The 25,282-nt window shown below is 35.3% G+C and overlaps 1 protein-coding gene across 1 annotated transcript; it reads left to right on the forward strand.

The window, feature by feature from the left end:
- Positions 1 to 579: 579 nt before the first annotated feature.
- On the forward strand, positions 580 to 24,212 carry LOC126971971 (putative glutathione-specific gamma-glutamylcyclotransferase 2). Its single transcript, XM_050818503.1, has 3 exons — positions 580 to 1,012; positions 3,602 to 3,637; positions 22,202 to 24,212. Exons 1-3 carry the CDS (start codon positions 803 to 805, stop codon positions 22,703 to 22,705), a joined length of 750 nt encoding a protein of 249 aa, XP_050674460.1. The 5' UTR covers positions 580 to 802; the 3' UTR covers positions 22,706 to 24,212.
- Positions 24,213 to 25,282: the final 1,070 nt, after the last annotated feature.

Genomic DNA, 25,282 nt, shown 5'->3' on the forward strand with positions numbered 1-25,282 from the left:
GGGCCACTTGCTATCGTCAAAGTGACGAGTGATAGCGATTTGGTATATAAAGCCGCGACTACGTGTCCGAGGGTGGAATACATTTGATGAGTGTAGAAATACGAAGAATTTTATTTTCGAGGGCTGCGTATTTTGACCTTAGAACAATTTCAAGATTTCTTGAATCTTAAAAATCATAAATTACTTAGTTCAGCAGTTACAACATGACGTTTTTTGCTCGCTTGTGTTACTAAAACACTACCTAATAATTAATAAGCAATAAGTTGTCATAATATTATATCAAAGTTATCAAAAAATGTACGGCAAAATCAAAGCCTGATAGTGGAAATACTGCCCTGAATGCACCCCATTTTGCCTACAGACTTACATGACTCACTCCCAGTTTGCAAAAAAAATACGTCTACGTCTCGTTAGAGTAAAAGTGTTCTGTGTTCTACGTACAATACACTTGCTATCAAGTGTCACTGTCAGTTGTCATTTGTCTGTTATTAAAAAAGAATTATTTGTGTTGTCAGTTGTCACCACTTGTCAGTTGTGATGGTTTATGTAGGTACTATGGTGTTTGTTGAGTGGTGACTTGAAAATTCTTTTTCTATTTTATTTCTTGACAGTTGTGGATAGTTTGGCGGAATGAGTTGGTCGTTGGAAAGTTTATTTTGGTATTACGTTATTTTAGATTGAATTAGATAGTTTGTCGTAGGAAATGTATAGTTTAAAATTTCTTAAATCAAAAATTTTTCCTTACGCTCCCACCCCTCTCGTAGAATTCTAAGAGAAAGTAGGCCGCACTTAGAATTTAAAAATGGAATATAACTTAAATTTAGAAGAAAACTCATTGCGTGAAGAAAATAATAATGAAACCAGCTACAAAAACCCAATATGGGTTTTCGGTTACGGATCTCTGTGTTGGAACCCTGGGTTTGAATATCAACAATCTGTTACTGGATACGTTAAGGGGTTTTCCAGAAGATTTTGGCAAGGAAATACTACTCATCGTGGAACAGATGCAAAGGTATGTAGAATGTTATATGAAATAAATAAATAGTATTTAAAGCAATTATTTACTTTTTATGATATCAGCATCATAATTAACGAATTACGTAGGCATTATTAAATCTAAGATTATTCAATAAATTTCATTTAATGAATAATTATTACCATTATTTTCCCTTTATAAATTAATTAAAATTTTATGGTTATATGCACCTATACAAAAAATCTCAGAAAGGTTATGTGTTGAGTTTCAACTTTGTATGATGCAATTTTGATGTGTTCTTTCACCTTGATTTGTTGAGTCAGCTACAGTTATTTATTCATATTAAAATTTGTTATAATCTCTTAAACTTTATGAGAACATCCAAATTCAAAATATATTATAATTTCTGTGTATATCTTAATATATATAAATCCAATGCCCTGATGTTGGGCTCAAGTGAACTCCTAAACTAATGAATAATGACCCATAATTATTTTTATTTCCAATATTTGCTGTGTAGGGACATATTTTCTATGAGACAATTTATTGACACACTCTTTGACAGTTCTGCTATAAAACATTTTTATTTTAACAGCAGGGAGTATATTTTACGAAATAATTCTTGACTTGAGTATTTTTTTTTTTTATTAACTACAGTACAATGTCTGTCGGTTCAGTTAATATTATACAAATATTGCAATGCATGTTAAAATTATTCAGTCAATGCAAGTTTTTGATACAGCAATGATTTTTGGAATTACATGTACAATCTTTGAATGAATCACAAATACTGCATTCACATAGGTGTGTGCTCAAATATTTGGTATTAAAAATTTAATAATGTGCTAATGTACAATAATTTGGTACTAAACTGGTAAACATACTTTGAAAGTTAAAGTATCTACGACAAGAAATAGTGTCCTAGTTTGAAATGTTACTTATTTCATGAAACTATTTATATGTTTTATGGGCAGGTCATTAATTTTGATGTAATGAGCCACAATCAAAGGGCAACACTTAGTTTATTCACTTTTGCATGATTAATCATAATAATAATGTTCTAACATAAATAAGGAAAAGTTTCTATTATATTCAACGGTTTTGAAACTTTGGGTTGATTAATTATAATATCAAATAGAAAATTGTTTATTTGATTGAAATGTAATAATTAATACTGTTTGTTTTATAATATAACGAACTTTGTTATTCACAAAGCTTCACTTAATCATGAAAGCTATAAAATATTATTCATATAGACAATAGATATAAAATCCATTTAGATAAGACTATGAAGTCAACGAATTGGATTGCAAAACAAATATTACATTAATACATAAGTCCATTGTTTTGGAGATTATATTAACTCAATTACCCTCTACATGTTGGGTAATGATGCTGCAGATTAACTTCCACGGTTTTGATGAATTAGCAACCTTATTGGCGCCTATTTCTCATTGCTCTCAGAGATTTTAAATTTTTTAGAGTAAATGAATAATTTTATTCCTAATAGGATTTAAGACACTTTTTGAACCTAAAAACACCACCCATTCCTCATTCAACATATGTGCCTCAGACCTGAAAAGAACGGGCGGGCGCAAGAAACTCAGCAGATTTTTTTAAATTTATTAATTGTCTGAAGGATTCCCTCCACTACCATGATTGGTGGCTTCATAGGCTGGTGTCCACATCCCTGTAACTTTTTTGCAAATACCTTATGTAAGAAAGAAAAAAAATTGTGTGTCTCAGGACGCCGCACAGAAGTGATAACTTAAACTAATCTAAGTTGAACTATTTAATATTTAAATTGTTTAACTTTGAAAAGCTTTGGTTGTTTAGTACTTAAATTTATGTGTATTAATATGATAATGTAAGGAAAGGTTACTTAGATAATAAAATCTTTTATTGAAAATACTTATCATAAATAAAATATATTTTATGTTTAGTTACAATTCTATAATATGTTCATTAGAATTTCGTATATGTACATTATTAGTATCATTATTTAATCCTATAAAAGTAAAAGTAAAATTGGTTAGAGTGAGAGAGGAGGAGCCTGCCTACCGATGCTGTATGCGTGAGAGATAGGCAAGCTAGACATACTGGCGCTGTAACGTGTTACGTTACGAAGCGGTTTAACCATCCCTTATGAAGTTGGGGTTGAATTCAATATAGTAATAAGTACACACATGTTAATTCTTTAAAATGTTACTTTCATGTAAATCTTTATACTAAAATCAATGAACATCATTTTTTTTGGAAAAAGAGGACAAACGAGCGTACGGGTCACCTGGTGTTAAGTGATCGCCGCCGCCCACATTCTCTTGCAACATCAGAGGAATCATAGGAGCGTTGCCGTCCCGGAAACACCGCACAAGGAAGCTCATTCCATAGCTTTGTAGTACGTGGAAGAAAGCTCCTTGAAAACCGCTCTGTGGAGTACCGCCACACATCCAGATGGTGGGGATGATATCATAACTTGTGGCGTGTCGTGCGAAGATGGATTTCGGCGGCAGGAATCAGGTGCAACAGCTCTTCGGAACACACAATAATAAATGCCTCTACCGACACACAATGCTATAATAATTAAACATAATATTAAACGTGTTTTATTTCTATTTGTTCCAGCCGGGTCGTGTCGCCACTCTAATAGAAGACAAAGAGGTATGCTATCATTATACATTGCAATCATAGTGACAACTTAGGGTCATTATTGATATGAAATATGACACCTTTGTCCTATTGTCTATTCACTCCTCGAGTGCAAATAAATCTCAAATTACATCATATTTATCGGTCAATATAAGTTCATTAGTATACACAAACATGAATATCGAATTAAAGCACAAAATAAATATTCTAGCGTCAGACATAAGCAAATTACTTTAAGACCATCTTAAAGGATATTATTACTGTGGATAAACCTGAGGTGTATCTAAACGCAACGCTTATAAATGTTAAGCAGTTCAAATACTTAGGACATGTGCTTACGGAGCGGCTACAAGACGACGAAGATATCGAGCGAGAACAAGGGCCCTCGCTGTAAGAGGAAACATGCTTGCGCGACGTTTTGCTAACGGTCGTTCCCAATATACTATCTACAGATAGCGATAAATTACTACCTTATACTGTCAGTAATTAGCTGTCAATAATCTGAAGCAGTCCGAATATAGCCGATACGTCATTCTTATCGCCTAATATTGGGACTCGTGATTTGCAATTTCCATACAAACTTCTATCGCTGGTAAGCTATACGTCCTCCTGCCAATGGGCAGACAACGTGTACGGATAAGGAGAGTTACCGTCGATAAGTTTATTGGGACAGAAAAGTCAACGATAGATACGATTTTTATCTAAAGTAGGCCACAAGCGGAGAATATTGGGAACGGCCGTAAATGCAGTAGGGATGTAAATACTACCCTCTTCAAAGCTTACTGCCGAGGCATGTACATCTGTCAGCTGTGGGTAATAGTTACACAAAAAGCTTTAAGAAGGGTAAGGGTCCAGTATAATGATACAGGCCCTTATGAATCTTCCGAGATTTTGAGCTTATAACACCAAAAAAAAACTAGTCGCCATATTTCGAATATTTTCTCCATAAAGGCCGCAGTGGTATATTTCAGTAAATTCTTTATTAAAATTCTACCAATAGACCAAACTGAATCGGTATGAAAGTCTCTCAAAGACGTTAATTATGCAAGACGGTGGTAATTAATGGTCTGATATGATACACATTTTTTTTTTATAAAAACAGTTGGAAATCACTTTATCTTAAATCAATGGCATTCAGACATTATTAACCCAAGATTGATGGATTCTTGTACGCGTTTGATATGCTCATCCTCAGATTAAGGATTGGTCTCCGCTGTCTTCCAACTAGATACTGCAGGCGTAGTCGCAAAGTGCGGCAACAAATACTACTCCCAAGTGGGTGTACTCGAGCCAGTCTCAAACATTATGTGTGACGTTGACGTGCCACATATTCTGTTAACTTTGCTAATAATTGAAACTAAAATGCCAGGTTGCGTAGTAAAACTTTCTAAAAATAATACTACAAGAAATAAGAAAGACATTGGGATCACATATCATCATTAAGTATTTTGTATTTTAATAATTTCAATGTAAAATAACACAAAGCTCATATTAGTTACAAAATTTGAAAGAATGCCCATTGATTGTCAAGATGCCACGCACACGAGCATCTTTACAAATAGCCAATACACTTACAATATAAAGTTGATGTAATAAAAAAGCTATTCTTACGTACTAGGTATCTAGTTGGATCGCAGCGGAGACCAAACCTTTATATAAGTGCTTATCATTGATTACTAGTCATATATTGTACTCATTAATTACTTCTAATCCGTTACATTTGTCAAAAATCGTAAATTTTATTTTATTCGGGTTAAAAATCAAAGAGTTTTCAAGAATCTTAATTAGAAATCTGCAATCAAATTAAGCCGTTGCAATAAAGAAACCTCGTCGTAGCTATGACAAAAGTTTTCTTACTCAATATAGTCAATTTGACTTGGGTAATGTACCAAATACTGTTCCAATTAGTTTTCGCTTTGTTTAATGTGCCGGTGATTGGGTTTCGTCGGTTTGTTTGTCGATGTCTTTGAGGAAGTTATTGCATGATGTTTACTGATTACTAATGGTCGGTGGACCTTTGTTAGGTCTATTAAGATTCATTATTCAATTGTATTATTGCGGTAATTTCATTAAGGCAATTCAACGCAAGCGTGTCGCCTTTTCATTTTGTAGAGGAGATGAAATTTTTTATCTATATTGATGACTTCGCGGGGTGTATGGGAGAACTCATTCTTAGTAGGTGCCCGTGGGAGGCTCCTTTGCACAGGAAGCTAGCTAGATTATGGGTACCACAACGGCGCCTATTTCTGCCGTGAAGCAGTAATGTGTAAGCATTACTGTGTTTCGGTCGGAAGGGCGCCGTAGCAAGTGAAATTACTGGGCAAATGAGACTAAACATCTTATGTGTCAAGGTGACAAGCGCAATTGTAGTGCCGCTCAGAATTTTTGAGTTTTACAAGAATCCTGAGCGGCACTGCATTGTAATGGATAGGGCGTATCAATTACCGCCAGCTGAACGTCCTGCTCGTCTCGTCCCTTGTTTCATAAAAAAAAACTTCGTAGTTGTGGTACTTAGGTAGTCGTTTAGTTATTAATTAATACGTCTTTTGGCGCGTAAGAGAAAAATTATCCGAGTGATTTTTTTTATGATTCGCACCTATCTTTATATACTTGTGCCGATGTTTTGATACCTTTTTCTCAAAAGTAAGGCTCAGTCACTCCTTCAAAGAATACCCCAGCAAACCATCACTGAAGTCGGATAGCACCCACGTTGCACTCTATCGACTAATTGGGAAGCTTCCTTAGAGCTTTGAGTATAAATACGGTCATTTTGTTTGTTAAAATGTTGCTCAATTGTAAAAAAAATCTCATCCGTAAACAATATTTTTCTGTGACCTCCCTTTGCGCACCGCTTCAGTAGTTGATTCGATTTTACTACCCTATTCTTTTTTAAATTATCAGTTAAGAATTGACTTCTTATATGGTGCAAGTCCTAAGTCATCTTTAAAAATACGCGATATGGTACTAGTTGAACCATGTAGAAATTAAATCTTTTGCTTTCGGACAGGATTTCTTCGACTTCTTTCCCTTACTGCTTTGACCACCTTTTTCCTACGTACACTAAGTGGACGGCCAGGTCTTTTTCTATTGCATGGTACACAAATATTTTACTATTACCAAGAGTATGGAGAGTTTAAAAAATTGCATTTGGCTCCATACCTACAATGCAATCACAGCTATTTGGTTTTCTTTATCACCCTACTCCATTTTAATATCGCAAAATATTGTACAATGTACCTATAGGCGCCAAAATGAGAAAACTCAATGAACAATCATATAAAAATGACAGATGCTGTCACTGCTGTTACGATAACATTAGTGACAGCTCTTGAACGCGATCATACTATAATATTATGTTAAACGTGCAAAATTCGGCGGTCAGCATTTAACGTGTTTAGTTTGTGGTTGTGAGATGCGAATTGAATCTGTCATCAGATTGATTTCAAGGAGTTTTTTTTTATGACAATAAGGGTCGAGACGAGCAGGACGTTCAGATGAACCGCACAGGATTATTGAAATACCCCAAAATTATAATTTCATTTGCCCAATAATTTACCAATAATTACTGCATCACGGTAGAAAAAGACGCCGTTGTGTTACCCATAATCTAGCCGGCATCTTGTGCAAAGAAGCCGCCCACTGGTAAATGCCCTTAGTCGTCTCTCTCGACAATCTTGGGCCTGGGACTTCCCCATTCTTTTTATGCCCCGGGGAGGCACAGGGCAATTAGTGAATTGAGAGCACATAGCATTAAATTATAGATTACTCCATTATTTTTCCCATATCTCCTTCTGGCGCAGTCGAGTAAAAAGGAAGCTAGACAAAACCTAATAAAAATAAAATAAGCATTTATTGTTGTTATTTTTAACTTAATTAACAAACATATTAAAAGTTTAATAGAGGTAACAAAATATCATTAACTTAAACTAACTAGGTGGTATCGTTGGCATTCGGTTGATCTTCCCTTGCAACTTTTCTTTCTACAAAGGCCTCCTCTAAGACTTTCCACTTCTCTCTATATTTTGCTATACGTAACCATTTAACAAACATATTAAAAGTTTAATAGAGCTAACAAAATATCATTAACTTAAACTAACCAGGTGCTATCGTTGGCATTCGGTTGTTCTACCCCTGCAACAGCTTGTCTTTCGACAAAGGCCTCCTCTAAGGCTTTCCAGTTGTCTCTATCTTCTGCTATACGTAACCATTCTGGGCCTGCTGCTTTCTAAATATCATCTGCGCTCTATCTGCTATCTCTTTGTCTGTCTTCCTCTGCTTCGCCAGCTTTCTCTAGGGTACGATTCGGTTATAATTTTGGTCCATTTCTCTTTCTTTTCTCTCAACATATCAACGAAACCAATAACCTTACAATAACTGTATTTGTCTTTAATACAAACACATTACATCCACGATAATTTTTATCAAGCGTGAGTACTGTGACTAATGTTGAAATTGTTTCCATTTATAACATTTTTATCAATTCGTACGGTTGGCACGTGCCTTTGTTTATTTATATAAGTTTGTTGTTTTTAAATTGACTTTAATGCTATTTGGCTCGACTGTTGCCAAATCGTTGAGGTTAGTTTCATTTGAGGTTGGATTGTTTTTGTTGTATTTATGGCCCATATAAGGCCGGATACACATGTAGGTATAACCATATTAGACTATATTATATTATCCTAGCGTATATATGTAGACCCAGTGGGATTATTCGAAAATACGTAATTTCAGGAAGACGATTTATGGTTTTTCTGCACACTGTTTTTCTTTCAATTTTATCGCTTTCTATTGCTTGTCGTCAACGTATGCGTTGGATGAAACAATTTTTTTTATGGAAAAGGAGGACAAACGATCGTACCTGGTGTGGTGTGGCCGGTCACACATTCTCTTGCAACACCAGAGCAATCACAGGAGCGTTGTTGGTCTTTAAGGAAGATGTACGGGTTTTTTTGAAGGTACCCATGTCGTATCGTCCCGGAAACACCGCACATGGAAGCTTTTCACAGGTTTGTTACTACGTGGAAGAAGGTTCCATGGAAACCACACCGTGGAGGACCGTAACACATCCAGATGGTGGGGATATCCTAAATTGTGGCGTCTCGAGCGAAGGTGGAATTCGGCGGCATTTTTTTTTTCGACCATGTTTGCGTTGACCGGGAAGGCTTATTTGAAATTGCTGTGGGTGGGCATCGTAAAAAAATCGCTACCATATTTTAAAAGCTTTTATTTAGTCTTTTCCTATATAAAAAGTATTAATATCAAAATGCTGATTGAACTGACTGTAAATAAACATTGCCGTTGTTCAATCAATGTTTTGCAAAATTCCATTGACGGTAACTTAGGGCGGAGTCAATTACATCCGGCGATTTACAAATTGAAAGATTGATATACTTGTATGTGTCAGTCATAATGTTTTTATGGGAGGGCGTTATATAATCGCCACGCTTAGCAGGCAGGTTGGCAATCGGAGTCTATGGTGGTGCTCTCTCGGCAGGATTCTGCTGCCCATCTTCCGTTCTTTGTATCCTATAGTCGCCTCTTAGGACACCCACGGGAAGAGATGGGTGGTGATATTCTTGGGCGACACCACACAGACGTGGTCGCTAACAATGGGCCTTATGAGAAAGCTCATGACCGATGCAGAAATGAGGAGATCCGTAGGAGAACCAATGTCACCGACATAGCCCGGATGAATGCGTAACTGAAGTGGAAGATGTGATGTTTGTAGGAACACGAGATGGAAAGATGATCGCCGAAATAAGTTGAATGAGGGCATCGCAGGGCCGATCGTCATGAAAATCTTTGGTGGAGGTCTTTTTTAAGTAGTGGACGTCTTTCCGAGATGATGATACCTATATCTTGCTTCGGATCGGACAATTGCTGCCATGCTCGAACATTGATTAAAGAAACTTCTGATGGTGGAGGTGGAATTATAGGGGCTTCTGATATTCGAAATAAAATTTCTATAAATTTTATAATTAACCCCCCCTTACATTTTTTAATATAATACAACATCAAGTATAGGTATGATATCACGTACATTGGTGTCATAAATATCCTCCATAATATTGGGTTCGGTTAAAACACGAATTGAATTGCGCAATTAATTTATTACATTTCGCAGCAGTTAGTAATGTGCTCCTTATTAGATTTTTATTACACGGCCTCATTATCTTAGGACCTCTATGGAACCTTTCCCGTTCCCCTTTCACCCCCTCACGCTCGTCCTGTTGTGTCAGCACGGTTTGCAGTTTCATTACTGTTAGGTCACGGACGAGTAAAAAAAGAAGGACTCCGCGCCGTGATATTAGCAAGTGAAGCACCGTTATGCTAGTGTGTGTGCGGTTACGGGGGATACTAGTTACACAATTTTTTCTCCCTTAAATAATCATATATGGCCACAAATACTTATATAGTATCGTTTTGATACTTTTTCACAACGCGCGATGGCATTTTTAAAATATTTTATTGAGACGCAAACTGATCTGTAACGTTGATAATTCTCATAATGGCCGCCCATCGGCCTGTAGTAGTGTAAGTGTGTGTGTGGGGCTATGTATTTACACGTTATGTAAGGTGACACGGAGTCCCATATTTTTTTACTAGTCCGTGTGTTAGGTACATGTGATACTTTCGTGCTATCACTTTGTTTCAAAATATTCGAAAGTTTATATCGGGTGCGTTGAGTCTGAAATATCTGCCAAAGACATTTTGGGCGCAATGCCGACTTTTTGTGTGCCGCAGACTCAATAGCACAAAAAGTGTGTCATCTGCGATAGGCCTATTAAAAACACTATGCGCTTTCGTTAAAAGCCGATTTCACAAACAAGTAGAAACTCGCAAATCAGTATTAGTATTCCGCGTTTTATATCGGAAAGTGTAAATAGCCATTTTATATTCAGTCTAGTTCATTTTGGCACGTGAAAACAAATATCTACATGAAATTAAAACGTATTTTCGCTTTCATGCATACCCATCTACCTAATATTTTAATTAGTAAACATTCGAAGCAATGTCTGACTCATTATTTGTTTACATTTTTTTTAATGTTGGTGAATGACACTGTGACCTTGGCATTATCGAAATACGATCGATACAAACGTGTAGGTAAAATCGGTTGTCTTATAAAACGATACCGTAGTGCTGGTTGTTTTTGCAGTTTTGGGTCTTGTGGTTTTTTTTTATGAAAATAAGGGACAAGACGAGCAGGACGTACAGCCGATGGTAATTGATATGTCCTGCCAATTACAGTGCAGTTCCACTCAGGATTCTTGAACAACCCCGAAAATACTGAGCGGCGCTACAACTGCGCTCCTCACTATGAGACATAAGATATCAAGTCTCATTTGCCCAGTAATTTCACTAGCCATGGCGCCCTTCCGACCGAAACACAGTAATGCTTACACATTACTGCTTCAAGGAAGAGATAGGCGCCGTTGTGGTACACATAATCTAGCCGGCATCCTGTGCAAAGGGGCCTCCCACTGGTAAAGTCGTCGTGAAGAGTTATGGTTACGCTACTGTTCTATTGTATTGTGGTAGAAGAGACTTTGTTCTGTGATTGGTCAATACAAAAGAAAGGTTAGAGATTGGTCATCTTGGATTGAACAACTATCTCACGTAGTTAACTAACAATATTTTGATAACGAACACCAAACACTTATTATCAAAACGTCGAAGTACAGACGTCCATTGTGTTATCTCTATGATCGCATTATTAAAATATAAAACAAACCGTGTTTATGTTACGCGGGGTCACCATCATATATTGCGCTATTATTGTTCACTCACTGTGCAGGCTTAATGTCACTTTCAACGGAAAGTGTTTGGAAACAGGACGCTGTTTGTCTAGAATAAAAAATTTACCACTCCACCGCATGCGTCAACAAATTCAGAGGGCAGACGGGAAATAATAGCTTTCCGTTCCAAGTGTGGTAAAAAAAATGCACGTCTCGGGACGCTTGAAAGACTTACACTAATCTAGGTTGAACTATTTAATATGGAAATTATTTAAATTGAGAAAAGCTTAGGTTGTTACTTAAATTTAATGTATATTAATATGATAATGTTAGGAACTTAGGTATTTATTCATAAGATCTTTTATTAAAAACATAATATACAAATAAAATTTGAAAAACAAAATTTTATGAACGATGCGGGATTCGAACCCACGATCTCCGGCGTTCCGCCGTACCGCCTCGTTATAAAATACTGTTTGTTTTCAAATTTTATTTGTGTATTAATCCTAGAAGTGAGGGTTATCACTTTAAAAACATAACATATTATTAAATATATTTTATTATGAGTAACATTACTTAATATTATAAAAGTAACATTTGGTTAGAGTGAGAGAGGAGCCTGCCTACCGCTGCCGTATGCGGGAGAGAAAGGGAAGCGAAACATACTGGCGTCGTAACGCGTTACGTTACGAAGCGGGTTACCCTCCAATATGAAGTTATCATTTCAAAATTGTATACGCACGGGAAGGGAAAAAGCCATCTCAAACCGAGTCCAAATTGACACACGTTGAGAAGCTATGACCTAATTCCGTCCGTAAATTATCCGTACGTAATATTATACTATAAATACGTGGCCCTAGAAAAAAACACGTAAAGTCAGAAGCGCATGTGAAGGTAGAAGTACTATCGCACTTACCAGGATGCTAACTAGGCATTGTCGCTCAATAAGGCACCTCAATGTGGTCGGAATCAAAAACGATAAAGCTTGCAGATTTCGCCTGCTTATTTCAATGCAGTGCCGCTCAGGATTCTTGAAAAATCAAAAAATTCTGAGGGGCGGTTGCGTAATTGCAAAACTAGATACGTACGACGCCCTTCACACCGAATCACGATAAAAGTGTGCAATGGAGCCTCCCACTGGTAAATGCCGTAAGTCGCATGTTACGACACCCTTGGGCCTGGGGCTTCCATATTCTTTTTATGCCCAGGGGAAGCCCAGGGGAGAGATGCACAGTTTTTTGCAAATAATAGTGAAGAAAGAACTTAGTTACACCACATAATACTTTATAGATACAGAAATAAGCGCGGTGAATTATTCAACCATTATTCAAATGTAAATACGAAATAACGAAGAAATGTTTTAAAAATATTATAAGAAACATTTGACAATATCTATAATTGAATCTTAATAAAACAAATAATAATCCCAAACTGTCAGTGGAGAATTACGTGCTTACGTAAAAGACGTGCGTACGTAAACTTAATAAAATAACGCATACGTTTACGTAAGTAATACGCTAATACGTATGTGTCACAATAACAAGATATTTAGTGAAACAAGATTATGCTATAAATATATAAAGTAGGTACTTGAGAATATCTTTCGCACTATCGCGACAGTTTGCATTATTGAGGTTTTGCTGTCACACTGACCCGTCTGTCTGCTACAGATAAAGATATCAAATGTCTGAGTGAAATCTAAAGTATCTGCAATGAAGCACGATGTTTAAAATCTGAATAATTGCTAAAAGTCGCACTCGGGGAAGGTTTCTTTGCATTTTTTATCAATACTCAAGACATTTGTATTTTAATTTTGTTTGAAATTATAACTTATTTTGGCGCGTTTGGGAAAAATTATCAAAATTTTAATGTGTCTTGCAAATTCTACACCCTGACGTTAGCTGGTCAACTAGATCATCCATATCTTCAGCTACCAAGTCTCTTGTACCTCATATGTCTTCGGAACGAAAACCAATGGACGAGAATTAAATATTTTTAATATATTATGACGTAATAATATACTTAGTACAAATTTGTTTTTTTACAAACTTAAAATAGCACGAGGAATAAGTTTTTTAAGGATTTTTGTTTTATTAATGCGAGCACGCATTGCGGATTTTCAACCGAGCTGATTTTTCTAGCGGTCTAAAATCCGCGTACCAAGTTTCAACGAGCACACAGTGCGGTAAAAATTCCACGCGATTTGAGTCAGTTTCAGTCAGTTCTCGCATGTAAATGTAAAACAGAACATAGTATTTTTGCCTTGTATGTCACCAATACTGAGGGACGAAAAAATTATTACTATTATTTTTGACTACGAATAGCATACGGAAATTAAGCCAGTTTAAAAGTTAAATACGACTTGTGTCAAGAGCAAAAGTAACAATGAAAGAAAATTAAGCTATCAAGTATCAATCTATTTAATTTATATATTCATATAATTAATACGAATTACGATACGAATCATCAGTTTTTTTTTTTTTTCAAATATCATTAATTTTTGTCTGTCCACCTTGTTGAATTACGGCTTGACCGATTATGATGATAATTGGTATATATTTACATATGACGTGATCGCGCAAATAATAGGTAATAATTATATTATATTCTACATACATTTTATATTTTTTGCCGTTTGCCAACACTTGGCAAATAGTCCCGTTACTGTAGAGACTTCGGGACTTTTAATCAAAAAAACGTGGTGACTAGATTTGGCAGTGATATCTTGGTGGTAATCTGACACTGCCTATATAAATCTGAATAGTCCCCAAGGCGGGAATCTGAACTTAAAGGTCAGGGCCATCTGGTGGATATATTAGCACCTTCTTATTTTTGCTGAGTGGTTAGTTCCAGAGGTTATTGTCAAATGTTAGTAAGTCTTTTTTGTGGAGCGATGTATATGCTTTTACAACAAGATATCAGAAAATGTTCAATACAAATGTAAATACGAAATTCAAAAGAATTGTTAAAAACGTTTGTGTGGTTAAGGTTACTAACACATAAATTACTTCCTAAATGATACCGCAGATTGGTAATGTAGCGACCGCCCTCAGGCTATTGATTATAAGTTTTATTGTACAATAGGTATAACATTGTAACCATGTTTTTTGCCAGTTCAGGTCTGATGCATACTTTTTCGATTGTGTGGTCGTATTTGACTTTCAATAAATGATATCATATCCTACTTTGAAAAAAAATTATTTGAATTTGAATGTGATCCACTTTTCATTGATCTCTTCAAAAACGGCTCGGTTTCATTTCGTCTCAATAGAGAATCGCAAATGGGTAAATGGTTTATTAGGTTTCTCTCAGTGAGCTGGTGTACCCAAATTTATCTCGCTTTTTTCAGATGGGTTAATACTATTTTGTGGTCAATTTCCAGTTCTCCAGCCTTATCGTACTGATATGCCAATCTTGTACTACTGCAACTATTTAATAATATTGGGAGCTATTAATTTTTACCAGTGGGAAGCTCCTTTGCACAGGATGCCGGCTAGATTATGGGTACCACAACGGCGCCTATTTCTGCCGTGCAGTAAGAATAAGAATAATTTATTTAAATCGATCTTTTTACAAATGCATTGTCATTAAATTACATTAAGTTTAAATATTTTACAAGCTTAAATAGAAGTATGAATAAATTATGATAGCCATTGAATCGCCACACTAGTCGGACTGTATCGTGGGATCAAATAAAGGTATGAGTAACAGAAAACCATTATCTTGGTAGTCATCATTGAGTCAATGAGTAAGCATAACTGTGTTTCGGTCTGAAGGGCGCCGTAGCTAGTGAAATTACTGTACAAATGACACAATGTCTCAAAGTGACAAGCGCACATGTAGTGCCGCTCAGAATTTTTGGGACTTTTCAAGAATCTGGGCGGCATAACATTGTAATGGGTAGGGCGTATTAATTATCATCAGCTGAACGTCCTGCTCGTCTCGTCCCTTATTTTCATTAAAAAAAAGCTACCTGAGGTCGTAATTTTTAATACTAATTAAATAATTAATAATACTACTGTCACCGAAACTGTTAGTCATGTTATTTTCTATAAACAAACATCATATGATATCATCTCATGTTAATTGTTAGAGATTAGAGGTCATAATACAATATGTCTGGTATAGCGGCTAAAGTTTATCATAAAATGGCATACTCGTGGATTTAATAGGTCAAAACGTAGCCTGTGTTATGGTTATAAAATAATTGGTATTGGGTCTTATTAAAACACTTCCAGTGTGATTTCATGACAGTAATAATTTACGTAACGCAGAAGTGGTCGCTAACTGTGGGCCTGATGAGAAAACTCATGGTCGCTCAATAGAGGTTTGCTCGGAATTTCCCTGCGAGATCGAATCAGAAATAAGTGGATGCCTAACCAAAGTCACCGACATAGCACGGATGATTGCGAAACTGAAGTGGTAGTAGGCGGGGCAGTAAAGTACTCGAATGACGACCACGCACTGGATGACGCAGTGTTGGTAGAACCCTCACAAGATAGACCGATGATCTGGTCAAGATCGCCGGCATATGTTGGATGAGGGCAGCGCAATTGTTATGAAGATCTTTGAGGGAGGCCTTTGTCAAGCAGCAGAAGTCTTTCAGCTGATGTGATAAAATCACTTTCGCCTAGAAAATCATCTATAGTGGCAATGCCATCTTTCGACGTCAAACCAAATTAATTTTCTTTCTTTATTTGTTATTATTTTACAGTATTGAAATAGCATATATGAAATAAATGTAGGCACATATTTGCTGACAATAAACCAAAAATTAACCAATCTGTCAAAAAGTAGATTTTTCATTTTAAGCAGATCTCAACGTTCTGTAGAATTATGTAACTGGGTCAATGGTTGAATGAACTTGAATATTTCAATATCATAAACGGCGTTGCCGATTTGCCGTGCAAGAGTTGAATGGCAGCGCTTTGAAAGAAAAGCCGCCAGTGTCTTGACACGTGTATTTTAAAGCCTAAACAAATGGTCGGATTTGGTCCGGCCGAACCAACGGACGGTCTGGTACCGGACCATATTCGATGGTATGTTGCATTGTCCATCGCACAAAATTATTATTATTACCGTCCGGACCGTACTGAGTACGACGGCAGACGAATTGGCGCGAGGCGTCCACAAACGCCCACCGGACCGTCCTATGGTCCCTCCGGCAAATCCGACCATGTGTTTAGGCTATAAATACACTGGCGGCATTCCTTTGGTAGCGTTCACGTGCTGGCGGTATCTCTTTGACGGTTACGTGCGGCGACTTTATTCAAAGGCAAGGTCGAACTTCTTACCGCGGCGTAGGATAAGGACATCTTCTATCGATAATCTTTAAAGGCATTCTTTTAAGCTTTCTTTAAAGGGAGTTACAATCGATAAATAATAAGCTGCTTAAGTTTAAATTGTTCTGTAATGATTATTGAAAAAAATACTACACTCTAGGTATTTAAAACAAAACAGCTTCGTAAGTTTGTTTTTACAAATTATGAAGTAGTTTAGAGATAATGATTGTAAATTTTGAGATCTAAACAATAACAATTTATTACTTGTTTTCAATTCGAAAGCAACCTATCAAAAATCGTACCAACTCACTTGTTCGCTGCTCAGGAAACCACTCAGAAAATAGTGGTTTCGTAAATTCAGTTTTACCAGTGGGAGGCCTTTGCACAGGATGCCGGCTAGATTATGGGTACCACAACGGCGCCTATTTCTGCCGTGAAGCAGTAATGTGTTTAGGTCTGAAGGGTGCCGTAGCTAGTGAAATTACTGGGCAAATGAGACTTAACTTACTTAACTCAAGGTGACGAGCGCAGTTGTAGTGTAGCGCTCAGAATTTTTGGGGTTTTTCAAGAATCCTGAGCGGCACTGCATTGTAATGAGCAGGGCGGATCAACTACAATCAGCTGAACGTCCTGCTCGTCTTGTCTCATATGTTCTTAAAAAAAATATTGAACTTACAAAAATAAAACTATTTTTTTACAAATCTTATCCATTCGTTAATTTATTAATTGTTAAAAATATTAAAACATTCGAATGGCACACATCAATACTAGTTTTTAATACTGCCCTGGTAATCGAAAGGGCAGTAAGTCAAAGGTGGCCATTTTTTTTTTATTACTGATTTGGAATGTACATCAAACGAGCTTTCTTCCTATCTAGGTTTCATACATCTACGTATATTAGAAATGCATTTTCTTTTTTGATGAATAGCAGTAAGAACGGTTAAATAATTTAGTTAACTAGGTAAAAGAGCAGTATTTCATTGATATACTGCCCTTTTCATTAGTATTCACATATTTCTTAACAAAAGAGCAGTAAATTTCTGACATACTGCTCTTTACGTTAGTATTACCCAAAGTACCAAATGAATTTTACTAGTTTAATCTACAGTATGGAGCTGTACTGCGCTTTAAGATAGTAATTTTGTAATGAATGACTCATAATACACATTAATATAAACACAGTATCATCACTTACTGCTTTTATAACATAACAAAAGATGAAATAATTTAATAGTTTTGTAAATCAGTAGAGCAGTAAGTGGTTGTTACTGCTCTACTAGCTACGTATTAATGATCAAAATATTCGGTCATTTCGCTTCAAGTAGCGCGGTTGAGTGATGGTCGTCTGATTTTATTTTATTTACGCCTTTTCGTGACGCGATAAGGTGAGTAATTATTGTTTATTTTAAATATCGTAAGGAATCCTTTTATTTAATATGCTTTGTTATGTGAAATAAACAACTTACTTAAATGGAAAATAAAGCTAATTACTAATCCGTTTTGAATAATAATACTTTATATTTGTACCGTTTATACCCGAAAAAATGTAACGATAAATTCACTCATGATGCGGTTGGAAGATACACGATAATTATTTGAACCTTGGTTGGGAAGCACAAGGAGTAATGATAAAGAACCTTACATCCGAAGTCAAGGAATGTTCAATCAAGAAAAAATGTCAATGAAAGCAACACTTATAAGCGCAATAAAACGTACAAATATTTTTTTTCTGACATCTGATAATGAGAAAATCGAAGTGTGTATAACGTTTTTTCTGACCACGTTAGGATATAATAAAAAAAATGACAAAAGGTAATTCAAAATATTAGAAAAGATATATCTGATCAATAAGAGAAGAGGGGCAAACATAACATTAGACAAAAAATAAACACAGTAAGTAAATTTAGAAACCACGTTCTTCAGTATAAACCAGTCATATCACACTATCGAAGAGAACATGCTCCGAGAAGAAGGTATTTGTCGAGCGATGTGACTCTTAAGATTATCTACGAGGATTACAAAGCCAAGTATCCAGACCATAAAATTTCATACGAATTTGTTACAAAACAAATGAATATTTCATGTGTAACTCTTTCTAACTAAGAATGCGAAATTTGTACAGGGTATAAAATGCATAAAGAAGAAACTAAGCACAGTGAGGAAGATATATGTTCAGATTGTGTAAACTGCAATGCCTATCTGAAACATAACGAAAGATACATTAACAGCAGAGAGGAATATCAAAATGATGTGAAAAACCAGGAAAGTAATGAAGAACTAGAATTACTTATTTTTCAGCGGATCTTTATAAGGTAGTGCTGCTTCAACGTATAGATATATTCAAAATTGTCTTGTTTACCACTCGTATTATATAATTCAACGAGAGCTTTGTGCCTTTAAGCAAATTCACAGATAAACAGAAACCGGTCGCTGTTTTGTGGAATGAAGTGATATCGGGACGAAAATAAGAAGATATTGCCTCTGCCATGTGTCAGCCGATATCATCATTTGGTTAAAAAATCTCTACAAAAGCAAAGGAAGGTTTATGATTTTAATGATTATGTCAATTGTGTCGCAACTTGTACGAAAAATGTAACTGTTAAAAAAATGAATGTCACCGACTTCTTCCAGTTTCAAGATAAATCATCTCAGCATAGGCTCCGTAATACTCAGCCCAGGGTATACTTGAAAGACATAGTTGCTGTACAAGTTATCAGAGGGAGTTTAGATATTCATTACAAGATTAACCAACCATAAAGATGAAACATTCCGATCATTAAGCTTTTTACAGGTGTAAGTTCTTAAATTAAAAGAAATACCTTGTTTACCTAGAAATACCTCTTTCAATAATTCTGTGGTCAGGTCACAGAATTATTGAAAGAGGAATTGCTGACGAAAGGAAAAAGCAGATAATTCAAAACTTGTGTCCGTTAATGCCTGTTAATCGTAGATTTTTTTGGGAAAATTTGTTTGTAAATAATGTTGAAAACTTGGCAATCGAGGAAGAAGAAGTCGGAGAAAATGAAACACAGTAGCTTATAAAGTGATGAATAATATTTTTAATAACGATTTTTTTATTTTCCCTACTATTTACAGACATACTGCTTAAGAAATTCTGAAAAGACCTTACTTATAATACTCTAAAAAGCAGTAACGTTCTTTACTCCATAGTGAAATGGTCAAAATATAATTAAAAATCTAAGGTAAAGGGCAGTATAATGCTTCTTTACTACCGTTTTAAGTAGTAATTTAAATTTATTATTTTGGATTCTTTTAGCAATATAGCAGTATGAAATAATACTAAGCAAGAGTGCAGTATCTATGGCAGTTACTGCCCTCTTACCTAAATATTGATTAAAATAAGTTAAGAAAATGGTAATGAAGACACGATTTGTGATGTTTTAGAATAACCCTATTAAAAATGTTAAAACAATGTTTTTCTTCTGTAAAGAACACATTTTTTCCTTTCTTTTGACATGTATAACATAAAAATCGAGTGTATAATTTTGTCACAAACGCTTAAATTGTGACAAATACTTTGCGTGCTGTTTTCTCGAAACCGCCTTTTCTGACTTACTGCTCTCTCGATTACCAAGGCAGAATACCTTGTTTAGGTTATTAGTAAGTAAATATTAGTAGTAAATAAAATATCGATGTACTAGAATTTTGGGGTATGCCCTGCCCTAGTTACGCCTTAATTTTTTTTCGCCATTTTAGTTTGTTGATACAGTAATCAGTTTTCGGCTAGCTTCCGGATAGTGTGTACGATCTGTCAGAGCGTCCGTGAATACAAGTGGGTGCCTTACGCAGGGCGCGATTGTTTTAAGTGATAGACTGTATTTATTAATTTAACTTTCTAAAAGTTCAAGTGAAATGTTCAAATCAATTTTCATATATTCGCTTATTCTTAAGAGCTTGTTTATGAGAAGAGAAGTAACAGCCGATTTGGCGTCTATGTGCTACGTTGTCGCCCCTCGGGGTCAAAGTACGTTGTCTAAACAGACTGTTTTCTTTTTTCTAATTCAATTTTGATTTTTATTTTCTTCGAAAATTTCACTTTTATGATTAGGGATTTCAATTTAATAACATTTTTTTCTATACTTCTGTGGACCAGTTTGACTTGTATTTTCATTTATTTCATATATATGCAAAAAATACTGTATATTTTTACGTGATAGGACTACAGGGTTCGGAATACACCTGTATAGTCCAAGGTCAAGGTTCCCTTAGGCCGATAAGTACCATCGAATCCTCGGGAAAATTCGAAGTAATTATTATTATTAAAATCAACTTCTGTCTATTAGACACACTAAAACTGGAACGACAGCTTGACTGGTAAATATTTATATTATCATTGAGTCGACGATACAAATAAAACCTTTTTTCACGAAATAACACATTAATATCATAGCAGTCAGCATAATAATCGAGCGTGCGTTAGCTTTTTAAGGGGGTATTTGCGCATTTGTATGGTACTCACGTCGTATAAACTCAAAAATACCGCGCAACGGAGCCAATAGTTTGTTTCACCCGGAAGGTAATTCCTTGATAGGCTCGTTACTTGTACTTTTACTGTTTCTTGTTCAGGTCAAATTCCAAGCAAATCGGTTTTAATTAAGGTTTGCGTGTTAATCACAAAAAATCTATTCATCGTACCGCTTTCGACAATATTTATTTCTCTTACTGCCTCACCTTGTTAACTCCAGAGAGTTGAGGTTATCAAGAAGGCCAAGCCAAATTGTTTTTTAAGAAACTTGTTATTGTTATAGACAATGCAATAGTGATACAAACTCGTCACCAGTGGGAGGCTCCTTTGCACAAGATGTCGGCTAGATTATGGGTACCACAACGGTGCCTTTTTGTGCCGTGAAGTAGTATTGTGTAAGCATTATTGTGTTTCGGTCTGAAGGGCGTCGTAACTAGTGAAATTACTGGGCAAATGAGACTCAACATCTTATTCGTCTTGATGGTTTGCATGAGCTTGCGTTTTTTTATTGACGCGTCGCAAAACGTCCACATTCGCGATCTTGTGAGCCCAACTAATGGCCAACATACTTATATGCTCAATTTCAAAAGCTTCTATACGTTTCCTGAGGTCTTCTTTAATAGTCCACTCCTCACATCCGTATAGAAGTATAGGCCAGGTGTAACAGCGCAGTAAACGATTGCGTAAGGATATCTTAAGACCACGGTTGCAAAGTACTTTTTTCATTTTACTAAAGGTGCTTCGAGTCACTTCAATTCTGGTCTTGATTTCTTAATCGCTATTCCAGTTCTCATTTAACCATATACCTAAATATTTGTATTTGAGCACTCTTTCTTGATAAAATTAATAACAGAAAAATGCTTTACGTCATGTAAAGTTATAACAAATATGATAGCGTGCAACAACTTATTACCTACTACCACAACCTTTCCTTGCAACTCAAATTACATTGCGAGATATAAACAGTGTTTTGTTAGAAAAATAACCAAAGATTGACGCGTATTTATATAGACAAACACGCAATAATAATAATGTAATCACTTTGCAGTAACATAGTTTTTTGTTACAGGGTATAACTTGGGGCAAAGCGTTCCTCATCGCCGCCGAAGATAAAGCAGCTCTGCCTTACCTCTCAACAAGAGAATGCCAATTGGGAGGCTACAGAACGTATTCTATCAACTTTCATCCACGCACGCTCCCCTCCACGTCAAATAATACCGGAAAAAATGCTCTCCTCTATGTAGCCATACCTGAAAACAGACACTGGCTTGGTGCGGCCCCTCTGCCAGATATAGCACGGCAGATTTTAGAATGCCATGGTCCATCCGGTTCTAATGCCGAGTATCTTTTGCGGTTAGCCGACTTTATGAGAGAGGAGGTGCCTGAGGCGTTGGACGAACACTTGTTTTCGCTGGAGAGGCTTGTTAGGATATTTGCAGCCGACATGAAAATATGCCTGAAGACGCTAATCGGTGAAAAGCCAAAAGATGAAAGCAGAGATGCTAAGCCCGTTACTAGTTTACAATTCGCGGCTCGAATTCCTGAGAAGAAGTTGCGTTGTGTCAATATGTGATAATACAGCATTGATTTGTATATTATTTGTATATTGCGCTTTCGCATTACGTCCGATCCGAATCCGATCCCTACCCGTGAAAATACGGTTCGGTGTAGTAGAACTATTACTACGGTTGACGGAAAGAAATCGGATGACCGAAGCCGGATCTAGTGCGTAAACAACCATAGAAAAACGACTACTTCGGACCGTGTTTTTACGGGTTCGGATCGGATTCGGATCGAGCGCTCTAACACTGTAATGATAAAAATAAATGCTTTTGGGCCAAAATTTTAGATAGATAATTTTGTTTGGCTAAATACGATAGTCTTACCTAATACCTTATTGATTTCACTTATATGCAATAAGTGTAGATACAAGTAATACTGGCCCACAGAAGTATAGTAAAATTAATTATTATTTGATTAAAATCTTAAATTTTTGATCTAATTACCTCCATCTGGGGTGGTTTGCTTAAAATTAAAAGTCTGCTTTTTGACATGATAAATGCACTGATTTTGTTCATTTTTTGTATATCGTGCGTCGCAAATGCGCATACAATACCTATATTTATTGCATATAAGTAAGTGAAATCCATGCTGTATGCTGGAAATGTATTACTAGTAAATGTCGACACAATAGAGCTAGGCTTCATAATATTATAATTTTATAAGTAATCATTTTGGATATGCCGCTAGAGACTTTTCGACTAAATTTATTAATTAGTTCTAAGCTACGTAAAAAAAAAGATATGGGTTATGAAGTAGTTAAATTATGTTTTTTTGTGTTTAAAGCTTTAAGCCGTTGTTTATAATTACTAAGCGTTTTTTTGTGATTGAGCTGAGCTCTGTAACAATGTGATTACCATTATTATGACAATAGATAATACTTTTTGATAAGTAGGGCGTACCTAATTAAATATTTTATGACTATTAATGAATTTTTTTTAATATCGAAGGTATTTGATAAAATATGCTTCCTACTCTAAAGGAAATTCGAGCTATTTTTAATATACGTTTTTAAACATTGCATAATACATTTTGATTATTTTTATATAAAATATGCTTAGTATAGGTACTTTATTAATGGTAATGCATTTTTTGCAAAAGATAAATTCACAGGGACATGACATTCCTGAATTGCAATTTGACAAATGACAGTTCTATAGTTTGACGTAGATGTCAAATCAAATTTTAGAACACGTAAAGGCAATCTTGACGTTATGTAAGAACCTAGCTAGTCACAAATAAATGTAATCTTAAAATAACGAAATCAAAAAGTATTATTTTGAATCTATTTTAAGTTAAGATGTTTTGTTGTGACAGGAGAGTTCAAGAATATCATAAGAGTATTTATTCATTCAAAATGGCTGACTATGACATACATTAAGAATTAAGAACAATATTATAATTGTAACACTAAAGGTATAATTATTGTAATGTCATGTATAGATGATAAGATGTAATTCAAAAATCATGTTGTAACAATAATTTGTAATTCGTATTAATAAAATGATTTTTCATCTCTTTATCTAAGTTTTTCTTAAATTCTATTACTTACATTAAATAAAATGCGCTCAAGACCTTACGAAAAAAGCGAATAATTTTTTCAAGAGGTTTATAATGAGATATATTACTTTTGTTATCCTATTATAAATGTGAAAGTTTGCATGTCTGGATGTATGTTTGAACTTCTTTAACGCAAAAACTACTGAATGGATTTTGAAACTTTACAATAATATAGCTTACACACCAGAATAACACATAGGCAATTATTTATAAAACTATTGTGTGAATTATACTTTATATGGCAAAACAACGTTTGCCGGGTCAGCTAGTATATTCATAAAAATATAATAAGATCTCATGAAATACCACTCCAGTAAGACCAGTATTTATGTCACTAAAATTTTACAAATACATTGTCATTTTTTATATAAGTTATTATTTAAATACATTTGTTATTTCAAGACAACCTTTCAGTTCGAGCGCTCGATAAGGTGTGCGTAAAAATTGCAGCTCTGCGTCTAACATCGACATTTGAACGGAAATTACCGAACATCAGACTATATTTTTCACTTCATTCATTAGTCATATATGTGATACTAATGAGATACTTTTATTTTGAGAGAAAAAGATCTATAAGTAACGGAAATACAGCAAGATTGAAAAGGTAAGCGAACCTATTGTACCTGAAACAGAATAAAACAATATTATAAATATAAAAAAGCGGCCAAGTGCGAGTCAGACTCGCCCATGAAGGGTTCCGTAGTAACATAATATAAAAGTTCTTGTAGGTTAAAGATTTATGACGTATTAAAAAAACTGCTTACTAGATCTCGTTCAAACCAATTTCGGTGGAAGTTAGCATCAAATGACAGATTGAATATTTTATTTATTTCATAAAATCTACAGCACATAACATCACTTATTTAACATTATATCACGATATCTGATAACATTCTCCTATCTTTGAGAGTAACTAATTTGAAATGCTTACACGAGTTTAGGTAGTGTATGGATTTGTACTTTGTGCGATATTCTAGGTGATGTACAAATTTTTGTTGTATGCGCTCAATATATTTCTGGTGTACCACAA

The sequence above is a fragment of the Leptidea sinapis genome, chromosome 2, assembly GCF_905404315.1.
Source record: "Leptidea sinapis chromosome 2, ilLepSina1.1, whole genome shotgun sequence".
NCBI classification, from domain to species: domain Eukaryota; kingdom Metazoa; phylum Arthropoda; class Insecta; order Lepidoptera; family Pieridae; genus Leptidea; species Leptidea sinapis.

Excerpts from the sequence above, each read along its gene's own strand:
- LOC126971971 (XM_050818503.1), top strand. The coding sequence starts at position 803 with ATGGAATATAACTTAAATTTAGAAGAAAACTCATTGCGTGAAGAAAAT. Across the intron at positions 1,013-3,601 it reads ATCGTGGAACAGATGCAAAG|CCGGGTCGTGTCGCCACTCT; the intron begins GTATGTAGAATG and ends TATTTGTTCCAG. Across the intron at positions 3,638-22,201 it reads CTCTAATAGAAGACAAAGAG|GGTATAACTTGGGGCAAAGC; the intron begins GTATGCTATCAT and ends TTTTTGTTACAG.